The sequence below is a fragment of the Centruroides sculpturatus genome, unplaced genomic scaffold (genome assembly GCF_000671375.1).
Source record: "Centruroides sculpturatus isolate CEXI.00-Female unplaced genomic scaffold, Cexi_2.0 scaffold770, whole genome shotgun sequence".
NCBI lineage: Eukaryota > Metazoa > Arthropoda > Arachnida > Scorpiones > Buthidae > Centruroides > Centruroides sculpturatus.
In genome coordinates, this window is record NW_019384992.1 from 149,354 (window position 1) to 168,080 (window position 18,727).

At 29.5% G+C, this 18,727-nt stretch overlaps 1 protein-coding gene across 4 annotated transcripts in view; it reads right to left on the reverse strand.

Moving 5' to 3' along the window:
• Nucleotides 1-9,883, reverse strand: part of LOC111633037 (WD repeat domain phosphoinositide-interacting protein 2-like) — a 75,953-nt gene extending 66,070 nt beyond the window's left edge. For all 4 annotated transcript variants that reach the window (XM_023377564.1, XM_023377563.1, XM_023377562.1 and 1 more), the window contains exon 1: nt 9,693-9,883. In XM_023377564.1, coding sequence (XP_023233332.1) covers nt 9,693-9,763 — 71 coding nt within the window. In that variant the 5' untranslated portion in view covers nt 9,764-9,883. The remainder of the gene's footprint in view (nt 1-9,692) is intronic.
• Between the last annotated feature and the right edge of the window lie 8,844 nt (nt 9,884-18,727).

Here is an 18,727-nt window from a genome sequence, read left to right on the forward strand (position 1 = left end):
CTCAATTAAATCCCTCTATGTTAGACAAGTTGCTATAATGTCACAGTTAAGTTTGCAGTCAAACAGATGAATGTTGCCAGATCATAGTACAGGTAGCCCTCGGTTTACGCTGCAGTTCCATTCCTACAAAAGCCGGCACAAATCGAATTGGCGTAAAATGAACCCATATTTATAGTGAGGTATAGGGTTAGGTTCTACATAAGTGAAAAATAAGCAAATAATTTTGTTTATTAATACAATATAATACAAAATACATGTATTATAAATTTAATTTTTTTTAAAATGTATTTTATGATAAAATAAAATGAAATGTTTTCATTAAAAAATCTTAAGAAAAACAAATGATATTTCAAAGTTCAGATCTCTTACATTTTTCAGAAAAAAGTATCCATTTGTAATTGTTTAAATTTTTGTTTTCTTTCATTAATAATTTCAGAATATGGTCGAATGGATGCAATGATGCTCCTTTTTACATTTGCACTTCACTCCCAATCATTGTCTAACTCATCCATGGGCTTCATATCTTTGTTCAGTCAACAGAGTTACCTTGTTTGATTTTATAACTGTTTTTTCAATATAGATGGGAATAGAAATAATTTTCCTAAAAACAACATTCCTTCCTTTAATTCACAATGCCAGGCTGCAATTTTTAATCATATTTTAAATTTAAAATATATGCTCTTCATCTCAAATTAGTAGCGTCTTGCTTCTGTACATCACACTTTTCTTCTTACAATAGAGTTGTACAAGTCATCTATCTAACTCCTTTCAGAGAAAAATTTTTTTATTGAAATAAGGTGACTTCTAGTACAAACCAGAAATTCCTATGAAGTTAATTGGGGCCTCCTAAGCTTTCTATATCTGGTCTCAACTTTCATCTATCTAACACCGTTCTCTCAAGATTAAGGAAGGACAGACAGGCAACAGATGAATGAGTGGAAATTTATAGGTCTACAATTTTGCCAAATTGCAGCCCTCAAATAACAACAAATAAAAACAAATCTAATATTTGTGAAAGAAATTGTGTCAAACTTTATTGATCTACTTTAAATACTCTAACAAAGATACCAATGAGGTTTTTTTGAGAAGTTTTACAGTTTTTTAACTTTTACTTTTTTTAAAAAATATAACCTTTTAGCTTATAAAAATACACAGATTCCATTTTTTAATTTTTCATAAATATTTTTATATAATGAAAAAAAATGTTGTCCCTTGTCATCCAACTTGTTCAAATGAAGAATGAGTTTCCTAATTTAGTTGAGACTTGATGAAGTGTATTTATTTATTTATTTTACAAACAGTTGGAAAAGTCTTATGACTGTTGATTTCCACCCACAACATACAATAAAACAATCAAGAAAAATTAACATATAAACATATAATAAAAAATAAAATGAAAGTTATAAAATATAATTAATTATAAAATTATATTACATAAAAGAAGGACAAATAAATAATCAGACAACCCAATTGAACACTGAAATTCTGTTTCATTCATCATATTACTGTTTAGAAAGCATGAATAAAATAAATTTTTGCATAGCATTTATGTCAAAAATCATTTATTATTATTTTAAATTTTATACAAATTCTTTAATATAAAACAAATTTCTACACTACAGTTTAAAAAATGAAGCAAATAAACCAAAATTGTAATGTCATCTTTAGTTTCAATTTTATTTGCAGAGTTTAGGTGATGAAAGTAATGCTTTTACATGCAAACAAAATGAATATTGCACAAGTACACCAGGTCTATGATTTTAAATGTATTTAATTATTTTTATAGTTGTCAAAATTCACTTCATAGCAGTGAAAAGAACAATGTGTCTACAACTTATTAGGATGATTATTATTATTATGTCACATGTTTTAACTATTATCAAAGTTCTCTGACAGTTAAGACATTATACAGATAGAGAAAATTATTTGAAATTTAACAGCTTTTAAGATACAAAATCAAATAATTTCAATTAAAGCACAATTAAACAAAGACAATGAATGGGAGAAAAATAAAAATGAGGTGTATAATCTATATATACACTTATCTTTACCATTACATTTGGGGTTTCAGGAAAAAATCATGATGACAGAATACCACAGCATACATGTAATAATTAAGTAATACTGCAACACCATGTCATTTTTTAATGTGCAAAAAGTCTCATATCTTCTTACTCACTCTCATTTTAGAAAAGCATGACTATGACTCATTTCTTTGTTTTGTACTAAACACTTACAAGTGAGAACTTTGAAAGACTGATGCAACACATTATCTTTATATCAGTGGTTCTCTTAGTTTCATTTATGCTAATTACTTTGCAAGGATCACCCAAACTGCAAGGATACTGATGCTGTTAGCTCTGATAAGACAAAGAAAAGTTGTAAAGTGCCTGTTTTTAGAAAATTAAGATTTTAAATTTAGTGAGAAGAGAAATAGTCTGCTTTCAAAAAATTTTTAAAGTTGTTTTTCTGATTTACAGCAGTGTTTTCAACCCATGTGTCACAAAAGTGTCTCAGGTCTGTTGTGGAAATATTTAATATTTTTTAGAATTTTGAATAAGCTCTTTTTTTAAAATTTCATTTATCTTTCATCTTTTTACCACCATCTGAAGCCAGAACAGCCTGTATTTTTTTTATAAGTGTTAGCACTGGTGGGTTTGGGTCCATAACCATAAAAAACTGTTATTTGTTCAAAGAATTGCAGCTCTCCGCATTTGTAAGGCTTATAGGACTGCGCCCACTAGTGCCCTTTTGGTAATGTCAGGATTGACCCCTATTGACTTAGAAATTAAATGCATTATTTGACAGGAATCAATTTGACACTAACCTTTTTCTACTGAGTAGGAAAAAGGTTAGTGTTCAAGCAGATATTAAAGAGAATTACAAACACTGTAGGATTGGCCTAAAATGCATGTTTTATCATCCTAGTGGTTATGCCATCAAGACGTAGGTGTAGGTGAGCGAACAGATGGCATTCGAAACCTCGATGTAGGTGAAGTTGTGATCATTGTCTGTATTAGATGGAGTGAGTGTAGAACTCCAGATGACCACTTGTGTATTGTCATCCTGCTGTGGGTCATCCGAAGAATAAAGGTTGGTGAAGATGTGCATGATAGTTTCTTCCATGTTGTTGCTGTAGCGACCATCAGGGAGCTGGCGTTTTTCCTTATAAGCTAAGTAGTACAGTTCAGACCAGAGGTGGCGACTGCAAGTGTTGGTACAGAAATTCTTCCAAGTGTTAGTCCTTGTTTTATTTATAAGGGTTTTGTAAGCATTGTGTTCGTGCTTGTAATGGTCTCTAAGTGTGACTTTAATGTCTGGGTCCTGTTCATTCCTAAATTGCCTCCTTAATCTTCTAACAACTTTTTTCTTGTTTTCTAGCTCAGTGGTCCACCAAAGAATCTTTTTGTGTTTACAATGTTTGAGCTCGAAGACAATAACATAAGAGTTAGTGATTGTATTTGTAAGCCTGGTGACAAGATGGTCTAAGGCAGTGTTTTTCAACCTGTGGGTCGCGACCCCCAGGGGTGTCGCAAAGCTGTACACGGGGGGTCGTGGGTGAAAGAAAAAGACAAGTGTCTGTAGGTCCTACACTACAATAAAAAAAACCCTACAATTTCAGTGAGAAGGCTGTGCCTGTTTACTTTACAGTACAATTGGGTTTTTGATCAATATTTAAATCTCAACAGAAAGAAAATTAAATACGTAGTTTTTAAAATCACTGACATAGTTTTAATATGGCCGTGGGGGGTCGCCAGAATTTTTTTAACTTGTAAAGGGGTCGCGCATTCAAGAAGGTTGAAAAACACTGGTCTAAGGTGTCCTGAGTATAGTGACTATGGTGAGGGCCACCAGCCCAAACGTTATTTAAGATGTTGCAGAATAATTGCCAGTTAGTGCGAGTATAGCAAAAACTATGATTATTAGCACTACTAGTAGTGTTCAGTTGGGTGAAGATATACCTATGGTCACTGGCAGAATCTATGTCGGTAGTATAACAGTGGTCAACCCTATAGGTGATGTGACTGTTTCCTAATGTTTATAAAATACAGTCATACCCCAACTTACGCGAACCCGGAGTTATGCGATTTTCAAATCTCATCAATTCATCTTTTGTTTGAGCGCCACGCAACTCTTGATTATTCACTCCCCCCACACTATTGTCCAGCTTACATGTTCGGACGTGTCGCGCGGAATCGACGCATAGCTACAATTTATTTTGTGAAATTTATTTCTGTTTGTTATATCTACGGAGACTTGAGAGACTCTATGTGGTGATTTCTTGTAACCGTGAACGAACCAAATGGCGAGATAAGATTAACGAGAACATTTATTAGCTTACATACATCCTACTTGGATTTTACACAAAGACATCTGCAATCGTGAACAATTGACGAGAAAAGTATACATTTATCAGATAATAAACAAAGACTCATTTTGTAAACAATTTACCTTTTGTATATACAACTGACAAGATTACCTTTCAAATTATAAACAGACTCGATCCCAAGCGGTCTTTTGATCGTCGGACATACAAAAGAAATGAACAGATGGCGCCTAACTTAAGCGCGGTTTACAATAACGAATACGATTAATCTTAACACTCTACTATGTCATCCAAACGAAGTAGAACTGATTCTTCTGCATCAAACAAGAAAAGAAAAACTTTATCTTTGGAATGTAAAGTTAACATTATTAAAGACTTCGATACAAAAATGAAAATTTGTGAATTGGCAAAGAAGTTTGATCTACCGGAATCGACGGTCAGAACAATTATAAAAGGTAAAGAAAAAATTCTCGAAGCTGTAAAAAATGCTCAATCTTTAAATTCAAGCATCATTCGTAAACGTCACGGTATTATCGCTGAGATGGAAACAATGTTAAAATTATGGTGTGATAATCAAGTTAATGTGAAAAATTGTATAATAATATAATTTGTTATACGTATGTATTATCTAAGATTTTATTAAACATTTTTTTCTAAATTATTGTTTTCTTTAGTCTCTGGTCCCAATTAAAAATAATTTGTATGTATTTATATGCAAAATTATACCCCGACTTACGCGAATTCGACTTACGCGGTTATCGCTCGGTCCCACCTATTGCGTAAGTCCGGGGTATGACTGTATAACAGATGAAGATAGAAAAAGTTGAATCTATTAAATATTAAAAAATAAATTTAAAAGCCAGATAAACAAATAGGAATGATGTAAAAGCGACAGATAAAGAAAAAGTTAAGGATTCATAAATGATGCAATAAAGATTAAATATTGCACTATCTAGACAATTACTCTCAATCAACACTTTATTACAACATAAGAAAAATAAACTTATAATAATAAAAACACTACAAAATTACTAATACTAATGAATAGCAAAATGGTTCAACAAAAGCTTACTTCTAATTTTACAAATACTTTCTATGTTTTTTTTAAACCTAAATAACATTCTTAACAAACTTTTTATAGATTTTTCATTTATCTGAATGCTGAAGTTTTCTGATAAATCCATATATCTGAAGTAAAAACAAGAAATTTACTCTCTTCTCCAAATAAATAAAACCAGAATATAATTATATTTTAAAAGTTTAAAACAATGGAAGTCATTTAAGAAAATTCAAAAAGTTTATTGTATTAACTATCAGACTTCGAACTAAAATATAATTGCCACTTATGCAATACGCTTCTTGTCTAGTCTTGTGTTGAATTATACAAGCGTTAAGGTGGCTTTTCTTTTTTGCTAGACTTATTATACCATCAATAAAAAGGAGGACAAGCTTTAGAAAAACTTTATTTCTTTGAGTATGCATTTTGGATAATTATGTCCCTTTTCAACTCTTGTGTTACAACTATATAGGGAAATTAAGAAAAATTGTTTTAATTTACATTAGAGTTTTACATGATGGGATAATCCACAAATCGTAAATGGGAGAGTTAACAGGATGCATCAGAAAGGCATGGTCTTGAGGTGGGGAGAGATAGTGGGTGGAATGGTCTTAAGAGAAGGGAGGGTCGAAAAAAAAGGAGTTTCTGAGGGGTTAGGGAAATGTAGAAAAGTGAAGGAGGAAGAAGAAGTGAGGGGTATGAGCATCCTGGTGGGTACCGTTTGGAAACGATGCACAGAGTTAACAAGAACCTGCCATACATTAACACATTATTTAATCACTACCGCCACCCCCTAATTGCCACCCTTATTTTAGATTTAATAGCAAAACATCATTTTTGTTTTTTTATTTTTATAGTCTCACAGCTTCAAAACAAATTTTTAATTTATATTTTAAATATAAATTATTTAATATATCTAACAATAACACACACAAAGCAATAGTCTAATTCCAGTTTTATCACAATCATAATGTCTGATAAAACTCTAAGCTCTTTAATATTAAAGGAAAAAATGTTAAATGATAAAAATAAACAAACATTCAAACCCGATAGTTATATATTAAAGCCAAACAACTGCTGAATTATATTGGACTATATTACTACTACTATTATTAAAATACGATATTTTAAATTTCTCGAACTCGAAATACAATATTTGAAATTTCGTTCCAAAGACAACGGACATTCTAACAGATCATTGCAAATAGAACATAGCCTGATGAAGGACCCAGTGGGATCCGAAAACGTTAGCGTAAGCAATTGAACATATTTCATGCCAGTTATTGGTTTTTTAGAAAAATTATTATTATTAAAATATTAATTTAATTATAATTATTAAATTTAGCAAGAGATGGTGCCTATTGCCTGCCTCTAGTACCTAATTACTTAATATTTAATTAATAACAGTAATAGTAATATAGCCTAATATAATTTGACAATTGATTGGCTTTAATAATAAATATAATTTCATATATTTTATTGCAAATAATTATTTTGGAAAATATGGTGACAATTTTAGATCATTTTGTCTATAAATTTGTAACCAATTTTTAGCTAGCTACTACAATAAGGATAAGGATGTGATTAAAACAGTATGGATAACTTCTCACCAGAATGAAGAAATAATTTACATGCAAAAAACAAAAATAGTTTATTTTTTTAATAAGTTAAAAAAATAAGTAGTTGGACAGAATCTGGGTTATCTAAAACAGATGATTAACATGTCTAATACCATAACTCTCTTTAAAATAATTATTAAATCTACAGTTAAATAAATGTTTAAAAAATTCTTTAAAACTCAACAGCAAATTAATTTATTACTGCATTTTTTAAGTTTTTCTTTTAAAGATTTATCATACTGTATATGTTGAAAATTCCTTACATCAGACACTGCAATATAAGTAAATTGTTGTTTTGTAAATATAAACATTAACAACATATATTCAATAAATTATTTTTTAATACTAACTTGTAAGTTAAACAGTTTTATTTCTATATAATGAGTAGAATGTATCATAAATCTGCTAATTTGCACAAATTATTTAAACTAAATGTTTCTATATTGAATAAATAAGTTACCAAATAAAAATTAATTATAGTGGCAACTCAATTATCCAAATTTGATGGAACCAAGAGTCTTTTGGATAACCCAGAAACTTGTTTTTGTGTTTTGAGTACAATCACGCACTATGCATTTAAAGTTTCATTAACCATAAATACTGTAATATAATTACTGTACTTGAAAGTAAATTAATTTACTCAAAATCTAGCATAATATTACATGTCTGTATGACCTAGTTTCACTACACTACAATCAAGAAATGATGTAGTAATTTCTATTTATATAGAAAGTTTGGTCTAAGAGTATTATACTCTGTAGTACAGTATGTAAAACTCTACTTGTTCTAGTTTTTCTTAAACTGTTTTGGGTAGCGTGGAGTTTTGAATTATTAAGTTTTTACTGTATTATGGTCTCAATACCAAGTTATACCAGATGACCATATATTAATAAAGAAGAAAAATTATTAAAACAAGAGTGGGTCAAAATATCTACATTTTATATTATCGTTTCATTTTATATTAGAAAATTCACAAATATCCTAAATACTCAAATTTCATTTAAAATTTTTGAACATTTTAAATCATCATACACAAAACAAATCTTTTTTCTTTATTTGTAAAGTTTATTTAGCACATTATTCAAATAAATAAAATATCACTAATCCAAACTAATTGAAAAGCAAAACGTGTTTAAATTAATAGAGTTCAAATACGTAATTTAAATTCTGATGTAATCAATGGCATAAAGTTTGCATTGAATTTTACAATTCATTCTTAATATCTAATAAACTGGTAATATATTTTATAGCAATAAAATTACTATAATTATTAGACATTATATATTAATGCAATTCTGTGTGTTATGAAAGTATTATTTAAGTAAAGTAAAATAATAATTTGTTCATAAGAAGGGAAAAAAATAAAAAGTAAACAAACTAAACAATAAAAAACAGTAAATTCACAATATTAATAAATAAATAAATTTATATACAACAGAAAAATTATTTTCCTTTCTTTCAAAAAAGTAATTTCTTCCTTTCAGTTAAGCTTAGTAAATAATTTTTATCATTATTTTCTCAGAGTTTTAACATGAATTATTCAACAGTAATACCCAAAACAGAAACATACATGTTTCATGTAAATTAAATGGGAAAAAAACATTTAATCTTTTTATATGTCAGGATATATTTTTGTTGCTAGGGATTTGTTTTTTTCTCCCATTTAATCAGTATGTAATGTTTCATATAAATAGGTAGCATTTATTTTGTATACAATTTGGATGACATATGCTAAAATAAATAGTGCTTTAACATAACTGTACTTATAACACCATTTAGATCAAAATAAAATAATATTAAGATATAGGTCAAAGAAATTACTGTGATTCTAAAACATAAGCACTTTTCCTTTAAACAATATTGCATCAGTTGTTTCTGCAATACATCATTTAATAAACATTCATATAAATATTAATTTAAGTTTCTAGATTTCAAATGTTTAATCCATTTCAGAACTATTCAATAGATACAGTAATGACAGCAACTTCATTGAGATAAACAAAATAAAAGTTTACGATAATCAAAAGCAATTTGGAGACATTAGCAACATTAATGATCTTTTATCACAGTATAATTGCATCGTTTCAGCTCAATACAATCATTACTAAAAATTACTTTCAATACTAATGATAAATAAATTTAAATTCCTCAAATTTGTAACATCATAATATCGAATACCAGAGGGCAGCACATCTCCAAGGTTTGACTAGTAAATTTTTCCTATTGAAATGGTTAATTTTTTGCAAAGATTTCATATAAATTCAAGCCTACATTGAAAACCAAGTAATATTTTTGTAAGCGGTGTGTATATGATATAAAAAATGACTGTATTATAAAGGTTTTTCAATGGAAAGCAATGGATTAATGTAAACCTGATATTGCATATTTTTGACATTTTTGTATACTTTACAATGTTTTATATAATGCATAACTGATAACAATATTGTATTTTTGAAAAAAGTACCTCAAAATACGCAATAAAAATAATTATAAGAATAACTTTTGATTGCGTATGAAAAAGTTGTTGATTAAATAACAAAATGTAAAAGTATTAATAATGTACGATTTTTTAAATCCTTTTAAATTCCACAATGATCTACGCTTTGGTTTTTCATTAAAAAATCTTTTTGAAATGTGTATTAATTGAATTTTCGTAAGTAAAATACGTAAACAAATAGGCTTAACTTACGTTACATTCTGATTAAAATTGACAAAGAAAACTCCACTTGACGGATCACCACCTTCGCTTGCTAGATTCATTAGGAGTATTAGAAATATATTTTAAAAACGACATAAATTAAATCATTCAAATACAGCAATATTCTCTTGTTCAAACCATCTGAGTTAAAGAATCTGTCAGCTGCTCTAACTGGAATCTACTGCTCATGCTCGCCAGGCGACGGGGGGGATATAATATAAACAAACAAAAAGTTGTTTTGGTCAACAATTTCGCAACTAAGCTAAAAATTATTTCATTTTAATATAAGTATAATTGAACTGATTATTAATACACTTAAATTAAATTAAAATTTGATTATTTTGATAATTTAATGGTAATCATTAAATTAGACATTTAAATTTGTACAATTTTGAGTTTGTAATTGTGTTTGTATTATATTTCGACGTATCTATAATTAATATGATTTATTGTGTAATAATAAAATCATAAAAAGTCGTTTTAATATAAGATTATTAATTTTTCACAGAAATGAATAGTTTTTTTGTTTTTTTTTTTTACAACTCTCTCCGCCTTTTGAGGAGTAGGATGGCCGAATGGTCAAGGTGGCANAATAATTAAAAATTAAATTCATTTAAATTAAGTGAACGTACTTTCTATATGTGGAAAATATGTAGAAGAACGGATAACAAGGCATTTTTATGACTATAGGGCCTATAGTAACATTATGTGGTACCGAGCCGTGGCTAAAGCATTCGGCACCAGGGGCAAACTTAAACGTGGCGCCTTTTGAATAAGCCTTCTATTAGTCTGTTGCCAATTTAAAAATAATAAAAAAAGACACTTGTTATTAATATAATGCATATTATATTAATATTATATTAGAATAATATAATTTTTTATACTGGTTTGTGCAAAGTTTCTAATTCTGATTATTCAACATTATCAATCCCGGGTCCCCCAGAGCGGTAGGCTGCCACGTTGGCAGCTCGGCCATCCGGCTTTATCGAAAAATATGGCACGGCCGAATTTGTAATCGCTAAGTAACATAACTTCTATTACATTATGTGATTAACATTATGTGTGTATAATTATTAGAGATAAGTCTGACCCGAAATGGGACGAACCGGCATAGATAAATATTGGTATTCGTATAGCCTACGAAAAATCATCAAAGTCCATATGGGATTCGAACTCGGATTCTTCGACGGTAAGCGGATGTGTTACCATGAGACGAAGACGAATATGTAATAAACACAAGTGTTTATTATATGTTCTGATGACGAAATCCATATCCATACGTTGCAATACCTTTGTAAGGCTTGCAATACCTCTGAGGGACTCGGGATCGAATCCGTGTTGGAAATTCAGTAATATTTCATTGGTTATCCGTCTCTCAACACTCGGTAGCCCCATTGAGGGCCTGGACGAATCCATAATGGGTATGATTAAAAACACTGTCTGATGCCAACAGGGCAAAAAGAATAGAAAGTGAAAAGAAAAAAAAAAGAATCATCTGACCTGCTTCCAATGAAAAATCATCATAATTCGAAGTAATCTTAATTTTGGATTCTCATAATTTTTACTTTTCCGGCTGTTATATATAACAGAAGAAAAGTATTGTAATTAGTCAAAAATGATCCACCCCCTACATTATTGACTCGGGGACTTTTAAAGGCCGAGAAATGCAAGAAAATTCGGGGTTTTTTCTGTATGTATGGATGTTAGTATGTGTGGGAGGACACTATTTTGTTCATCTTCTTTGAAGCATAATACCTCCTGCTGTGCCTTTTGTAGAAAATTTCTGAAATTTAGCAAGGAGGTTTGTGTATTAGAGGCATCGATGCTATTAAATTTTGATGGTTAAAGATGGAGTGGAGAGATAAAGGGGATCGTGTGTGGTATCTCGACTATCGTCTGACTTAATGACAATTTTACTCGTTATTAGCATTTACGATTTTTTATAAAACCAATCCCTATTCTCAAAATTAAGCTTAATATAAAAGTTATTTTTTAATAAAATATAATAACATACGTAGCCACCAAATGTTGCCGGGAAAGTTAAGCAACTCGTTGCTGGATGGGGATTTTTCGACCCGTCCGGATTCGAATCCGGGTCCCCGGAGCGGTAGGCTGCCATTTTGACCGCTCGGTCACCCGGCGGCTTTGCTGGGTTTAGAAAGGTATGATGGACAATTCGTAAACAGATAACAAATGGTAAACAAAGATATAAAATGGACTTCCCAATAAGACGGCACCTGGTGGCGAACGTCTGAAGTACGACCGCATTCCTGTCAAGTTTTTGACAGTTAAATAAAAGAAGTGGTATCACCTGTATTCTTACACCATGCTGTAAAAGCACAATATATACACAGTATATTTGACCAATAGCTTATTACATAGAACTTAATTAGTTGTTTCGTCTATTCTAAATTAAGCTGCTCAATGAACCGTGTCATATTATGATATTACCACGAATTCTATAAATACAAGGACAGTTCTGAGAAACTATCAACCGCTAACAAAAGCCTAAGGCAATTTTAACAATAAAACTACTATAAAATAAAAAATCCATTCTAAAAGCTGTGGAAAAATAAATTATACAGCATCTGGATTAACCTGTATTAAAGATATTATTTCGTAAAGGTATGCAAACTTGTCCGTACTTTACGTTAATTGTTTTCGTATCATTCTAGATAAACATCATTCTCTTTATATCTGTAAATATTTCAATTAAAAAAAATAATAAAAAGTATTACAACTTTACGTTTAAATGGATTAAATTTCAATTAGTTTAAAGCTGGACATTTATTGTTTGTATATGTTCTAAAGGTCACAATGAAAAAAAAAGAAAGGAAAAGAATAAAAGATATTATATTCCATGTGACTATGGCACGCATTTATAGTTTTTATTATTTCAATTTTAAAAATATATACTGTAATTTCAATATTAAAAGCTCCTACCATTTTGTAGGCCTTCTTAATATTTTATTGTTCATTTGTGCTATAAGTAATATTGTTTCTATTACTTGTTTTTCATAAATTTTAAGAACTGAATGGAAGCATCTAAAGAGAATATCTCGTTTTATAAGCTGAATAAGTTGAAAACGAATCATCTAAAAATTAATTTATTTAAAAAAATTATTATTATATATATAGATCCAGTGTTAAATTTTCTAATTGGACCGTAGTAGTATCTAAATATTGAGTTGGAAAGGTTGGTTAGTAGAGTGGAACCTCGCCCACGATAACGATCGAATAGAAGTGAAGTTGGCTTCACGACGTATGCAGGTCGGAGTTGTTTGGATCCACTTATGGATATTTTAAAAATGAATTACATTTTATAAAAACAGGTACGATTTTTATCATTAATTAATATTAAAATGTTCATTTTTAAAATCTAAAAAGCGTAAGATATCCAATTGGAATTCTCAAACATTGTAGAATTCGTTTAATTCTTTTCGAACTCGAACTCTTCTAAAATTCGTAATTAAATTACGGAAAAAAACAATTATTGTAAATGTCTGGTGTTTATTTAAATTCTTCTACTTCGCTATCAGACAATTTTATAAAAATTAACTTCATACATACAATTTTTTTTTATCTTGAATTAATTCCGATTCATGCAAACTAACATCTTTTAACGTTAGAGTTATACAGTAATTTTTAAAGTATGTACTGTATTAATCTTCTTTCTTCCTATCCAGTAAAGTATATATTAATTATCATATTCATATTTTATAAATAAAGAATAATTTAAAGAATTTACACAAATAAAATATAATTTAAATATATTTCCTTCGTATCCATTCTTACTTCTTGTAAAACTTTTCATAAATACTTTAACGTTATAGTAAATGTAGTTGATAAGGAGAACAATAAAAATAAATTTACTTAAAAATGTAGTTTTATATATATATATACTCACGAAANATAAAAGTTATTTTTTAATAAAATATAATAACATACGTAGCCACCAAATGTTGCCGGGAAAGTTAAGCAACTCGTTGCTGGATTTTCCTTCGCATATTTTCTAAAATGAATTTATTTAAATTTTAATTTTTTTCCTATAACATTATCGCTGGCTTTAATTTTTGAAATAATATTTTGTTTTGAAGAATTTTTGGAAAATTTTTTTATATGAAAAAAAAGGTAACTTATTTATCTAAAAAATACATTCAGATGAATCCTTTAGAGTTGAATTTATCACTTTGACACGTCTGTAAGCAGTTTCTAAGTTTATAAAAATATCACATGACTGATAAAATAATCATTTTGCAGATAAATTGTGCTTAAGAAATTTTATATCTCTTTCATTTTATAAATTCGATTAAAAGAGAATTCATAAGGTAAAATTTAAATATTTTTTCTGTTTAAATTATATTATAGTTTAGAATTTTTCCACAAATATTATATATAATTTAAAATTTGGGATGTATTATTTATAAATGAAAATATTTCATATAAGTAATGAGTTTATGCGTTTGCCATTCTTTTTGTTACAGTGTATTATATGTTATTACTTATGAAATTATTATAAAATTAATCCACGAAGTATTTAACAATTAAAATGTTTTACTATATAACATTTCATTACTAAAATTTATATCTTAATGTCGTATTTTTACTCTCATCATAATATGTAATATACTGTATTAAGATTCCTTAACTCGGAAATCCAATCAGGACCGAATTTACACACAAAGTGTATACACTTTGCTTACAGCTTTATACTGTGAGTATGCTTTTAAAATTATTACTAATTGGTAGAGGAAAAATCTCTTGTTCACACGACTTATAGCTAAAAATCTGAATCTAACTCTTTATCCGTGAAAAACGACTTTAAATATTCTGGACTCGAAGCTCCATATCAATGTGAGTTTTCATTGGCACTCCATAATTTGGATCAGGGCATTTTTCTCGACCCCATTTCATCGGGTTGACCTTATTGTGTGTAGGGTCTTTCTTCATCAAGAGGCAAACTTAAACTCATTTTATAAATTATACCTTGATGCTTCGTATGTCAAACCAGATTTAGTCTTATATCTATAAACCAATTTTTGAGCAACCCTGCAATAGAGCTTAACCATTACAGTTGCCATGATTCTTTAGGCTGTGATTCTTATTCTTGAATAATGCCAAAAAGTATTTACATCAATCAATCGCACTGTAGTAATGTAATAATATTTCATAATTAATCGATTGGGAAACATAAACATTTATATAAATTCGTGATATTATGGGATAATCTCGTCTGATTTATAGAATTATCCAATAAACAAAATAAAATTTATTCATATTTTTATTCTATCGTTCGCGCCCTACTTACAATATTTGAAATTACTTTAAGTAATTATTACTTGGTTTTAGAATATATTAATAAAAACAATTAATTATTTTTTATTTATATTTTCTTGTAAAATGTTTATTTAAAAATGGTTTGGTTTGATTGATACTGCAATGTAACACAAATCTGCAAAAGAGGATCCTTTCCAGGAAACTTTCTATGCGAAATTAGTCCCCATTTTAGGTGTTAGACACGTGAAGAAAACCTGGAAAAAATTTTTAAAATCAACTTTAATTCAAAATGAATTCAAAGATCAGGAAATTAAATTTTAACTATTCGTTTTTGGTGAAAGAACCACTGGATTAACAATACGTAACTAAAATACACCGTGTGATTGTTTTCACAATATAAAGGGTATTTCCCTCGTACAACAATAACGTGAATGTTAATATGAAAGAAACGTCCTTCATATTTATCACTGTATGAGATAACCTATGCCCAATAACTTCAAATAAGATGTAAGAGATGTACAGTACATACACGAGAAGGATGCCATATGAGAATGAATATAGGCTACCTAGAGAGAGAGGGGGGAGTAGAAAATAATATATCAAATAATATTTCCTGATATTATTTCTATACATAATAATTGACATTATTTAATGGAGTGAATTAAATGAGGCTGGAAGTGAAGTTCATATATCAATAAAATATAATGTTCTTTACAGAAAAACTCTATTTTATTCCAATGTCATTAAAGAAATGACCATGACTAAAGTATAATCATCTGTAATTTTAGATAACGAGTCGTTTGTCGTCATTATAAATGATTATCAATATCAGTCACTTAATACAGACACACCTTCCTAGATAAGACACAAAGACATTGTTAGATGACCTATATTTTATATATTACTTTTAAAAAATTACGTCAATTTTTACGTAAAAAGTGATAAATTAAAATTTATAAAGCTTTATCATTATTTAAAATCTGAAAATGCAATATAATGATTTAATAACTATGAAATATTATTTTTTTATTACATATTATATAAAATGGCGACAATAAAACATAATTTAATTAGTTAAAATTATATTAAAATAATGGTTTTTATGATTTGTTTCAATGTAATTATTTTTACACGTTTATAACCCGTAAAAAGTAATTATAACAGTGTTACTGTATAACATTAGCTTTCATATTTTATTACAGTTGGAGATGAATTAATTATTTTTAAGCAATAAAATGATAGATTAGAATACAATATATCATTTTAATTTTCAATATATAGGATAATTCAAACTTAAGTATTCTTATATGATGGCGTATCTCTTCTCGATGTCTGAGAAGCACACTTTTCAGATCATGTAAAAGAGATGTTGGCAAGACAAGAATATTGCAAATACTCACCGATAGGGAAAATGTGTCGCCACGCGCGTGAACCGGATGGGTGTGAGACTAGAAGTTAAACAAAGTTATCAAAGGCGTACTAAATTTAATCAGTGGAGTTTAATGCGTTCAATGCTGTGCATACAAAATAGCTTGATATAATAGGTGAGAAAGCTTTCGGAGTTGTGTTCGTTTTTACCAACTTAGACGCCTTATCAGTGCCTGATTACCGAACAGGTTGACTAGGCTATAGCCTTGTACGCAATTCTATGGGCACACAGAAGTTGTTTTTGCAACAATTTACCAAAATCGAGTCCACTAAGCTTGTGTAATTCCCTATTACAAAAATGGAAAAAAATTACGTTAGGACGTAAATATAATTTTTGTAAATGGCGCACAAATTGTTAGCAGCCTGCAGTTCTCATAATCAGATACTGCACCTTATGGCTATAAAAATTTCATCGTGTCTTTCCGCTTTCAGTGCCATATTTTCCTTATCGGCGAGGATTTGAACTGTTTTGTTAATCCCCAAAATCTCTCTGGGAAGTGTACCAAGTATGACAGAGTTTCACCTTGATATTTCTGTGTTATATCGTCTCATCGTGTTACGATTTTACTGTAAATAAATTTATAATCTTATTGTCTTAACGGTGCACTTGTTTTTTACTTCCTAATTCTATTTTATTATTTTAATGGTAAAACAGTTTCCAATGTCACGGTTTTAACAGTGTATTTTTTTATGTATATTGTTTGTCTCTCACTGCTATTACTACTTCATGTATCGTACCGTCAAATCTACTCAAACACTTGTAAGTTAATAATTATCATCCGTATGTTTTTTTTAAACTCTTTCCGCCCTGTGGGCACTAAGAGGGCCTCTTTTTGCAAGCCCATTATGGGTTCGGCCAGGCCCACAATGGGGCTGCCGGGTGGTGAGGGACGGGGCCCGACATATCCGAACGGACCGCCCCCCGAAAAGTTCCTGGGGATTTATTGCCCCGTCCGGATTCGAACCCGGGTCCCCCAGAGCGATAGGCTGCCACCTTGACCGCATTAAGAGAGAATTTTTAATCATAGCCATTTTGGGTTGGCCGGATGGTTGAGCAATTATGGTGATAGCCTACTGTTCTGAGAAATCCGGGGTCGAATCTGGACAGATGAAAAACTTCCAAGAATTTTTCAGGGTCCATCCTATACCACCGGTTATCCCATTGCGGGCCTGGCTCGAACCCACAACAAGAGTAATTAAACGGACCATCCTATTTGTGCCCACAAGGCAAAGTTTAGAAACAAACCCGCATCTTTGAGAATGAAAATGGACTAGTCATTAGTTATATCGGAACTTTACTTGGAGATACTGTAATCAATAAATTTCTAGCCCCAAACCTTCTACTTTGAAACTTGTAGTTTTAATAAGACAGTACTATGGCCCATTCAGCAATGATTAACACGATCGCTCGTTGCCGTTTGCTTTCGTAGAGGGCATTTTCTCGTAAATTTGCATTCAAAATTAAAATTTTAAAAAACTTTTTAAAAAGCAGGCAAATTTATAAAACAAAAATTGATAAAATTAAAAAAAATTAAAATTAATTGAAATTTGATTATCTTTTGTACAAAACAACAAAACAATTTCTGTAGTTATGTTGCAAAAACAAAAAAGAGTTACAATTAATTAAAAAAAATTATAATTAAGGATTTAAAAATGCAGGTAAAATTAAATAAAAAATAATAAATTAAACCTAAAAATTAATTAAAACCAAAAATAATAACATAATTAAAACTCTGGTTTTTACACAGGCCTTGATAAATTACAAGAATGAATGGTCTGGGTCTCACAGATTCATACGAGTAAACCTGTGTGTATTTTTCCACAATGCTTTTTAAGTTATAAAAAAGTATCAATTCTACTTACAGAAGGTGTTTTAATACATGTAAAAGCCCTTTCTTTCAATAATCTCAACTTTTTCCTAAGATATATATATATAAATCATTGTAAGGTAATACAGCAGTATGTTCACTGCAAGCGAAATATGAATGCTTCGTACAGAGATCAAAAGCACGTATGATAGTAATGTAATTGTTCACTAGATACATAGCATTAAAACATAAATACATAACGAAAATATACTGCAAAAGTCGCATAGGTCTGTAAGAACCGGTCCATTCATTATTCAAAAATCAAATATAAAGAATAGTTGCTAAGTGAGCACTAAAACCTTATTTCTGTATTATACAGTTTGACACTTTATCAGGCGGCCCTCAAAACCAAAAAAGCTTTAGGTTTTCTACCCTGGATTAAGAGAAAATGTAATGTAATATCTCACGAATAATTTAATACGCTTCATCTTTGCTGTGAATTAAGAGGCCATC